Here is an 11,012-nt window from a genome sequence, read left to right as displayed (position 1 = left end):
CCCTCAACTGCTAGGGTGTGGCACTTTTTCACACAGCTATCCTCATCCATTCTTGCCACATGTCCATACCAGCGCAATCATCTCTCTTGCACACCACAACTGATGCTTCTTAGGTCCAACTTTTCTCTCAAGGTACTTACACTCTGTCGAGTATGCACACTGACATTACACATCCATCGGTGCATACTGGCTTTGTTTCTTGCGAGCTTACGCATGTCCTCAGCAGTCACAGCCCATGTTACACTGCCATGTAGCATGGCTGTTCATACACATGCATCATACAGTCTGCCTTTTACTCTGAGTGAGAGGCCCTTTGTCACCAGCAGAGGTAAGAGCTCTCTAAACTTTGCTCAGGCTATTCTTATTCTAGCAGCTACACTTTCAGTGCACCCTCCTCCACTACAAACTTGGTCACCTAGGTAGTGGAAGCTATCAACTACATCTCCCTGGAGTGTAGCAAAGGTTGTTTTCTGCACATTTTCAGTGTTTATTGCTCCAGAGCATCTGCCACATACAAAAACTATCTTGCTAGTTAGCCTTCCTTTGAGATTGTTGCACCTCTTGTGTGTCCATAGCTTACACTGGGCACATTTTATGGAGTTTCTACTTACGCCTTTTCTACAGATCAAGCAGGGGCATCTACCTGAAGGGGTTTGTGTTTTGTCTACCTTCCTACTTATTAGGACTTTGGTTTTCGCTAGGTTGACTCTAAGGCCCTTCGATTCCAGTCCTTGCTTCCACACCTGAAACTTCTCCTCTAGTTCAGATAGTGACTCAGCAATTAGTGCAAGGTCATAAGCATAGAGGAGCTCCCAGGGGCATCCGGTCTTGAATTCCTCTGTTATTGTAGGAGGAGGCTGAGGACTGAACCTTGGTGGACCCCTATCTCTACCCGGAATTCTTCACTGTACTCATTGCCAACTCTCACCTTACTGACAGCGTCCCTGTACATGGCTTGCACAGCTCTCACTAACCATTCATGTATCCCTAGTTTCCTCATTGACCACCAGATAAGTGATAGGAGAACCCTGTCAAAAGCTTTCTCCATGTCAACGAAAGCCAGGTACAGAGGTTTATCTTTGGCTAGGTATTTCGCCTGCAGCTGTCTTACCAGAAATATAGCATCAGTGGTGCTTTTCCCTGGAATGAACCCAAACTGCATCTCATCTAAACTAATTCTCTCCCTAATTAGTTGGGCTATGACCCTCTCCGTGACCTTCATAACCTGGTCCAACAACTTGATACCTCTGTAATTGTTTGTGTCTAAAGCATCACCTTTACCTTTGTAGCAGTTGACTATGGTGCTGCTACACCAGTCATTGGGTATGACTCCATGTATCACCTGATTAACTATACGGGTGACCAGATATTTTGAGCATCTCTGCAGTGATTCCTGATGGGCCAGGTGCTTTCCCTGTCTTCATACTCTTAATTGCTTTATCTACCAAGGTACTGTCAATTCGGATAGCTGGTCCCTCTGTTGGGTCGACAATCTTAAGTACTCTGTCACATACTCTGACTACCTCGATTACCCTGCCCAGAAAATCTTGTACCTGTGTTCTTTGCCTGTGAGGAACCTAGCGTCTCCATTCAAGCATCTCAACAATCTCACCAGACCTACCTTTCAGTGTGCCGACGTTGAGAGTGCCAATTCTGATGGTGTGGGAGGTGTGGGCCTGTGAGACCCTGGGATGAGGGAAAGCAGTGTCCTGTACCTGAAAAGAAAGCTTGCATTTGGCAGAATTCATAAACAATGTCTACAACCTGCATACACTACACCATTTTTATGCGCTATATGATCACTAAAACCCTGGGTAGGAGAGGGGATGGCATTAGGCCCTCAGAAGTGTACGTGGGAGACAACCAAGGATGACGGGGGATAAGAACTTCTGGTACTGGTGGAGGGGGCGGGAGGGCAGGCATACCACGAGCCAGCAAGTTTAAAGTAAGAGCCACTTCTGTACTTTTATACTATGGTAGACAAATTTAGAGAGAATGAGTTAAGGAACGATAAATTTGAATAAAGTAAAGAAAATAAATAAATAAATAAAGCGTGGCAATTAAAAGGAATGCATGAATTTAAGACAAACAGGGAGACAAATCAAAACGGGTGGTGTTTACATGGTAAAGAAATAGATAGATAATAAAGAATGGACGGGGGTGGGGTAGGGATTATGATCAATGCTGAAACAGGAGTATATGAAAGGTTGAAAGTAAAAGCCTTAGCTATTCATCTTCTGGATTTTGTATTCTGTCAGCAGAGGAATTTGAACTCGATTTATATAAAACAAACTCTGTAAAAATGTATGTGTGTGTGTTTATATTTGTATGTTTCTGTATGCATTTATACATGTATAAGTTTCAGAAGATATTAGAATAATGGAATAAAAGTTAGTCATAATAAGAGATCTCCCAAAAATCTATTTCCTTAATTTTTAACTACTGTTTCTGGCACACATATCTACGCAATTTTGATTTTGAAGTATTTAAAAAATTATTTGGAAATTATAGAGAAAGAAATGGTAGATTCAGACTGTCCATATATTAAAACCACAAATTATAAAAAACAAACTTTGTGTGTGTCAAAATTTTTCTTCAGAAGTTCATGGCTTCATAGGAATAAGCATGGAAAACTGCATCAAGATAACCAATTTTCAGATTTTTTACTTCCTTTTAAAAAAAGGGAGATTTTGTGAATGAAACAAACTAGATCCTGAATAAAAAATGAATGTTTAATATGACAAATTTTCAGATTTTTTAATATCATTTTGAAAGGGGGATGATTTTGTTACTCAAACTAACTAGATCCAAATACAGTGAATACCATCCCCAACAATTTTTTACTCATATGAAGTACATATATATTTCAACAATTTCTATCAAATATACTCTCTTTCTTGAGCATAAAAAAATCCTCTTCCTGAGTGACAATAACTTAAATGTCAGATTGTTGCACAAGTTCTAGCTGTTTTGATAAAGGAAATCGGAAAGGTTTGAAATGATTTCATTGGCATTTACTTGGTACCAAAGAGCACTCTTTTTATAGACAACACATTGGTCTCATAGGTGTCGTGTGGTGGAAATACCAAACATTCAATTCATTATTTTGTTTTCTTGCATTTCAATTTGTACATCTGTATTCCAGAGTGCGTACAAGCACATATGCAAAACGACGTCCTTTATTTTTTAATCATTATCTGCTGATATCAAAATAAGTAGTCTATTGAAAAATAAAAATATTTTCTAGGGGAGCCATTTGTGACTCCAAAGGCCAAAATGGGTTGAGAACCTTTGCCCTAGTCAAATAGTTGTTGGCTAGTAAGACAAAAAGCCAGTATGAAACCACTACCACTTGATTTTTTTTACTAAAATTCCATCATTGTTATTGTCATCATCTCTCCATATTTGCATGGGTTGGACAGAGTTTATTGAGGCAGATTTTCAACAACCTGTCACCAATTCTTATCTGTTTCCAAATAAGGTAATATTGCCAGGCATAAATATGTGGTTAACAAAAATCTGCTTTGCAACTACATAGCTTTGGGTTCAGTCTCATTTGTGGCACCTTGGGCCAATGTCTTCTACTATAGTTTAAGTTTATTAATGTCTTGAGAATGAATTTTGGTGGCAGGAAACTGTATGGAAGTCTGGTGTATATGTATGTGCATGTATTTATTTTCCAGAACATAGCAGTTTGACAAACAAATAACAATAAAATTGTTCTCACAGGACTGCTGCTATGCTGGGGCACCACTTTCAAGAGTTTAATCAAACAAATTGACCCCAGTACTTATTTTAAATCTGGTGCTTATACTGTTAGTTTTTTTTTTTTATCAAACTGCTTGGTCATGGGGGATGAAAAATTAAAAAATATGCTTTTTTTTAAAATTTACCTTTTAGCTTTGTATATTAACTGTTCAGGATCCCACTTGGAAGCTTTGAGAAAAGCTTTAAAAGCTTGATGATACATTCTGAAGTCAAGAAAGGCTTGTCCCTGAAAGCAGTAAAGTTTGGCTAAACGAGATCTAAAGACTGGTGAGCTTTGGTAGAGGAATACAGCTCGGCTGTAATTTTGCACAGCAGACTGAATATCTCCAAGAATGATATAGACTTCTGCTCGGTCAGCTAGGTAGAAAGGGTTATTGAAGTCCATCATAACTGCTTTGCTTAATGATTTCAAACACTCAGAGTAGTTCTTTTCTGACTTGTAATTCTTAGCTGACATTATGCTGCAAGTAAAAGAAAGTAGATCAATGGATTGTGTTTGTTTTTTTTGTCACATTCAATTTTATCTTGAACCTGTCTCTTTACTTATAACATACATATACAGGGTGCAATGAGTAAATTGTTGCCATTTTATATTTTTAATTTCAAGTAAACATAGTTTTTATTTTTTGGCTTTGTCACCTACACAGTATAGTAGGGTCAGCTGGGCACTGTCTGTGAGCAAAACAGCACCCTGATGCAATTCACTCTGCCAGAAATTTGGAAACGACATGCTGTATTACTTGGCATTCATGCCAGAAGCTCCAATATGAACATTTCAGAGTGTTTGGGTGTCGATCTGAGGACATGTACCGAGAGTGATAAAAATCAAACATTCAGTCAACATCATTGTGCTTGGAGTGATCACTAGTGATGGCAACGTTATGCCTCCATTCATCTTCCTACACCGCCTCAGACTCAACACAGAGGCCTACATCAAGTGCCTGGAGGAGGTAGTGCTGCCCTGGGTCAAGTGGGTGGCTGCTGGAAGACTCTGTGTCTGGCAACAGGACTCTGCATTGCATCATGCCACACAAGCAGGAAAACCCAGTCATGGCTGTCAGACAATTTCTGCGACCACATCACCTCTAACATCTGTCCACCTAACTTCCCAGACTGCAACCCCTTGATTATTATGTGTGGGGTTCAGTTGAGTGAGAGATCAACAAAATTCCCTGTAACACCAACGATGAAGGATTATGGCAGCATTCACCAACTTAAACAAGGAACCTGTTGTATATATATATATATATATATATATATATATATACATCCAGCTGTAGAAAACATGCCAAAGCAGACAATAGACCCTGGGTGGTTCTTCAGCTTGCCAGCTCCTGTTAAACCATCCAATCCATGCCAACATGGATAATGGACCTTAAATAACGATGGTATATATATATAGATAGCATTATTATTAATTTAACAACCACTTTTCTATACTTTTCCAGTTTGCATGGGTTAGATGGAATTCTTTGAGGTAGATTTTCATAGATAGATGTACTACTTGTTGCTAGCCTTCACCTGATTTCAAGCAAGGTACTTTTTCCTTTAGCTGATAGTGATGCTCATTTGTATTTGTTGTGTAATGTCAAGACAAGGACACGCACATGTATAAATATATATATATGATGGGGTGTTTTCAGTTTTTGTCAACCAAACCCACTTACAAGGCTTTGATTGGCTTGAGCTTGAAACCATGTAGTTGGGAAGCAAACTTCTTAACCACACATTGCATATCTACATATGTATATATAATATGTATATGGTATAATTCCAGTGTCAATGTATGACAAAGTCCAAATGTGTTGAGAGAAATATTGGGCATGAGTGGCATCAGATGTAATGTGCAAAAAACAAAACTGCACTGGTATAGACATGTGATGCATATGGATGAGGACAGCTGCATAAAGAAGTGCTGATTACTAAATGAGAATGAAAGCAGTAGAAGAGGGAAACCCAGGAAGACATTTGATAAAGTAGTGAAAAAATGACTTCAAGATGTTGAGCCTCACAGTGATGATAAAGGACTGAGATGATTATTTGCAGTACTTGAGAAGACCCATCCATCTAAACAATAACAAGACCCTAAAGACATGTCATTTATGACTATGCTCCTACACACAACCTGTCCTTGAGGATTCTCTTCCCCACAATTCATTTCTACAAGGGAGCAGTGGTGGATGTGTTGAAATGATTGTTGTGATAAATAAAGTACCCAGTATACTCTATCTTCTGTATCAATTGTTTCTGCTATACTCAATGTGCACTAAGGAATTCCTCGTGTAGATCCAGCGACGATCATGCAATCACTGTGACTGAACAAGGTAGCCATAAGCAGTGAATGTGCTTTGCTGGCATACTACGTGGGATATACTCAAAACACAGTTTAAATTTTAAATTTAAATCTAAATTTTCACTATACATACATACATACATACATGTTGTTGTTGGCACTCTGTCGCTTACGACGTCGAAGGTTCCAGTCGATCCAATCAACGGAACAGCCTGCTCATGAAATTAACGTGCAAGTGGCTGAGAAATCCACAGACAAGTGTACCCTTAACGTAGTTCTCGAGGATATTCAGTGTGACAAGGCTGGCCCTTTGAAATACAGGTACAACAGAAACAGGAAGAAAGAGTGAGAGAAAGTTGTGGTGGAAGAGTACAGCAGGGTTCGCCACCATCCCCTGCCGGAGCCTCGTGGAGCTTTATGTGTTTTCGATCAATAAACACTCACAACGCCCGATCTGGGAATTGAAACCGCGATCCTATGACCGCGAGTCCGCTGCCCTAACAACTGGGCCATTGCACCTCCACACATACACACACACACATACATACATACATACATACATACATACATACATACATACATACAGGGTGTTTGGGCTAAGTTTGATAGTTTTCATAAAAGGAAAAGGAAAAATTCAAATTAATTTATCCCATCCAAAAATGAAGATATTTAAAAAAAACAAAAGATATCAACTAGATTATGGCTGGGAAATAACAGTTTACCCAAAGTAGCTACCCTTGCAAATGCAAAATAATATAGAAACAATTTTCATAATCTTTAAAAGAAAAGATAAGACAAAAAACAGATACGTATGTGTGTGTGTGTGTGTATGTGTGTGATCTAAGTAAGGGAAAAATGGTTATGAAGATGATGATGATGATAGCAATGACTGCAATGATTATGATGTTGATGATAATGAGATTGTGACTATGATGTTGATGAGGCAAACTTACTCTTTAGCAATACTTGATTCAATCAAGCTTTGTCTCCGCAAGTTAAAATTATTGACGATAGGTGTTTTGCTGACCCATACTAGTGAGTCAAATATACTTTCGCAGTGAATTAGATATTCCCTTTTTGTATCTTCGTCCACATTTTCTGCCTCTACAAATGAGCCGTATTCATCAAACTGTTTGCAAATAGAGGAATAAAATGCTAAAGTTAGTTGAGACAGTTTATATGTTTCACACCCAACATCTTTATATTCCATTCGTAACTTTATGAACTATAACTATATTAGAAGGAAGGTTTGGAAGGAATAAATGGATAAATCTAAAGAAATACATTCAGTTATTTGATAATGATAATGATAATGCACCCAGTATTTGAGTGATACTCATTTTATTGAAATATGAAAGGTAACATTGACTTTAGCAGGATTTGAACTCAAATAATAATGATCTCTAACAGAGGTATATGAATACAGAATTTGAGACAGAGAATAATCGATTAAATCAATCTGAATGACTGACTAGTAATAATTTTATTGACCCCTGATAGATGAAATAAAGTTGATCTTGGTGAACTCATTCACTCAATCAGTTCCATCATTTGCAGAATAATAATTTTGCATAATGATAATAACTAGTAGGACCTGTGTAAATTCCATGGAAGGGAAAAAATTAAGAGGACCTATTTATGAAAGAAAGGATGATTTGTATTTTGTTGCATTCATAGTGTAGCTTTCTTTAAATATTCTTGACGTTCGTCTACATTCATTTTCTCACATCTCCTTTGGTCTTGTCTTTTGCCTCATTTTATTATATCTCCTCTCTGATCTGTGCTCTATTTCTGCTCATCCTTTCTTGGGCAGTTTGCAACTGTGTTGCTTGTGAATCCAGAGTTTAGACTAAATTAACCCTTATAAACAAATATCAATTTTTAAAGCAAGCAGACAATAAATTGCACTTATGTGAATCGTCACCATAAAAAAAATTAGTTCAATAAAAAATACTTTTCAATATCAACACACCACCACCACCCGTGCTATCTGCCTATCTCTCTGTCTCTTTCAGTATAACTGTCCCTCTCTCTTCTTCTACCTTTCCCAGCTAACTTTTTAACCATGTAATAAGTATTCCTTCTCCATCCCACCACACTTTAAGATTTCTCTCTCTCTCATTTTTCTCTCATTGCCTTTTTCTCTCATTTTTCACCTCTACCTTCAGCTGATCATGTGACCATTTAGCCCAAGTGTATTGATACTAATCAGCTTTTTCTACTTCTTCCTCTCTTCTTTCTTCACTCCTCACCCTTACTCCATCTCCACCTCTCTAACTAAATAATATATAACAGGCGAATGAACAAGCAGATTATATAGAGTATAACAAAATGTTTATTTTTTTTGTCTTTGGTCAGTAAGTATCATTTCCTATTTGCTTCTATCTAGAAATCAAAGGAAATGACTACTATTCCCTTCAAACTTTGCATTTGTGACCTGGACATCAATGATTTGAAACTGACCTATTTTCCATTACATTTCACATTGCTGAGTCGTTCAAGCAGAAATATCATTAGAGTAAATATTCTGCTCAATATCATAGACTTGATCGTCAGTTGCTTGACCTGAACCACTTAAGCATGTCTCTTAGTGGCTGACAATATGTGCATCTCTGATCATGAACAGGAGTAGTAGGGGAGAATCATAATGTATTGAGAGGGATTCTTTGAGGTTTGAATAAATGTAACAAAAACAAAGTCTAAAGGAAATATTAACCATTTTTCATACTTTCTAGGGGCAAGCAAATAAGAAATAACAGTTGTTACCCAAGGACAAAAGTTGTGTTACACAGTGTAATCATTATTGTTTCTAACATAGGCACAGCTATAGGAATGTGGTTAAGAAATTCACTTTACTGCCAGACAGTTGTGAGTCCAACCAAACTGTGGTACTTTGTTAAAATGTCTTCTACTGCAACCTCAGACTGAATCAATACTTTCTAGCTGGAATTTAGTGGACAAAAACTGTGTGGAAGTTTGTTATGTGTTTCCCTCTCTTTTTCTCTCTCTCTGTCTCTTTTCACATGTTGGCGTTGTTTTTACATTTGACATTTCTCTGCTAACATGGATTGGAGGGAAATTATTGACACAATATTCTATAATCATATGCCCTTTGTGTGGCCAAAACTTATTTTTCAAATAAGGTATATTTATTTCACTGGTCTCTACACATGAAAAAAAAAGAAGAAACAGAAGAAAAATGAGCTAGGGTATACATTAACAAATAACTTAAACACTCACACAGTGACGCTGATTTTGGGCTCAATCCCACAGCATGGCATCTAGTGGATTAAATGAATATGGATTCTGATTTTCCTCACTGACATTCTGTTAACCACATTTTACACATGGAGTGCTGACTGAAGTATCTGCCTGGATTTCCTTAATCCCCACATTCTCACACTATTTATTGTAATGAATATTTTCCTTAGTTGCAATTGTTACAATAATATTAATACACTTTTGCCACCATAGGGAATATCAAAAAATATGGCCAATACCATGCTTCCTCAGCTGGTGAGTGATGCAGAAGCTAGGGGTAGATGAGTGGTTGTTGAAAGCTGTTCAAACCATGTACAGGTAGGCTGATTGTAAGGTGAAAGTTGGCAATGAGTATAGCAATGAATTTAATGTGTGGGTAGGAGTTCCTCAAGGATTGGTTCTTGATCCCCGGCAGTCTTTCGGTACGAGTTCCTAAATATCGGCCTTTTCCGTAAACAGTGTCTTCGGCGATCTTTACCAAAGATTGGCCTTTTCCGTAACACCCGCACGATCTTCACTACAGTGTTAGGATTAGGGTTTTACTGTCAGGGTTATGGTTTTAGGGTTAGGGTTAGTGTTTAGGGTTAGTGTTAGAGTTACGGTTAGGGACGGAATTTAAGACTGGTTGCCTATGGGAAGTCTTCTATGGTAATGACAATGTTCTTATAGCTGAATCTGTAGTAGAAATCAAAATGAAATTTCAGGTGGAAGCAAGGATTGGAATCTAATGTTCTACTGAGCTGCACCTCAGCTTTCACCATGGAAATGGCTTTTACTTTCAAAATTTACTTCAAACTTTGTGGGTTTATGCCAAAGTTAGAAATCATTATTTAAGGCAGTAAAGTTAAAATAATTGAGCTGTGGATTACATTCAAATAATTGAATGCTCAGCTGCTTTCAAATGCTTGAATAGTAGACTGTATGCAGATGACTGAATGCTATACTGGATTCAGATGACTGAACGATAAACTGCTTTCAAATGACAGATCACACATGAAGCTGTGGTAGACTAAGTATATATATTCCTTGAATATTTTGAGTTAAAATTCCACTATTTTAGAGTTAAAAAGTATGATTGTCAATTGATTCAATGCATTATACAACACCTCTAAAAATTATCAATGTATAAATCTATATTTATTTACTTATATCATATTCAAACTGTATTGCCACAGATGAGAGGTTAATCAAACTTTTGTAGACAGCTGTGTTCAGATCATTTGTCCTTGAAAGAAACAGCTGCACTGTATGACACTACACTTTACTGTATCCTTTTATGTAACTATCCAAGAAATAACACTGACTAATGATAATCAGAAATAAACAACATGAAAAAGTTCTCAGGAAAACAAGACTAGCTATTTCAGGTTAAAACAAACTGACAACATATGTTGAAATTGAACAAAGGCAACAAAAGATTTAACATTAAACTGAAACCAATAAAAATCAAATAAAAAGGGCATTAAATATAAATATATATCTATATATATAAAACTGAGAATGTCTGTCTGTTTGCCTGTCTGCCTGTATACATGCATCACTAAAACACAGAAAATTTCATTCAAATTTTACACATACCTTACTTAGGGTCCATGCAGTGTCATGGGTCAAAAGAAATTTTCAACTTCTTGCTTAATGCAAGCCCGGAGCAATCTCTTATCTCTTACACTATTTCAGTATTACGTGTCAA

At 37.3% G+C, this 11,012-nt stretch overlaps 1 protein-coding gene across 2 annotated transcripts in view; it reads right to left on the bottom strand.

Moving 5' to 3' along the window:
• LOC106881292 (tetratricopeptide repeat protein 16) overlaps positions 1–11,012 on the bottom strand; it is a 138,491-nt gene that overhangs the window by 116,936 nt on the left and 10,543 nt on the right. For both annotated transcript variants that reach the window (XM_052966285.1, XM_052966284.1), the window contains exons 3-4: positions 7,015–7,190; positions 3,894–4,229 (exon numbers count right to left, since the gene is read on the bottom strand). In XM_052966285.1, coding sequence (XP_052822245.1) covers positions 3,894–4,229; positions 7,015–7,190 — 512 coding nt within the window. The remainder of the gene's footprint in view (positions 1–3,893; positions 4,230–7,014; positions 7,191–11,012) is intronic.

Source organism: Octopus bimaculoides, chromosome 3, assembly GCF_001194135.2.
Source record: "Octopus bimaculoides isolate UCB-OBI-ISO-001 chromosome 3, ASM119413v2, whole genome shotgun sequence".
NCBI classification, from domain to species: Eukaryota; Metazoa; Mollusca; class Cephalopoda; order Octopoda; family Octopodidae; genus Octopus; species Octopus bimaculoides.
Note: the sequence above shows the minus strand (reverse complement) of the source record. Positions and strands in the feature narration are given on the sequence as shown.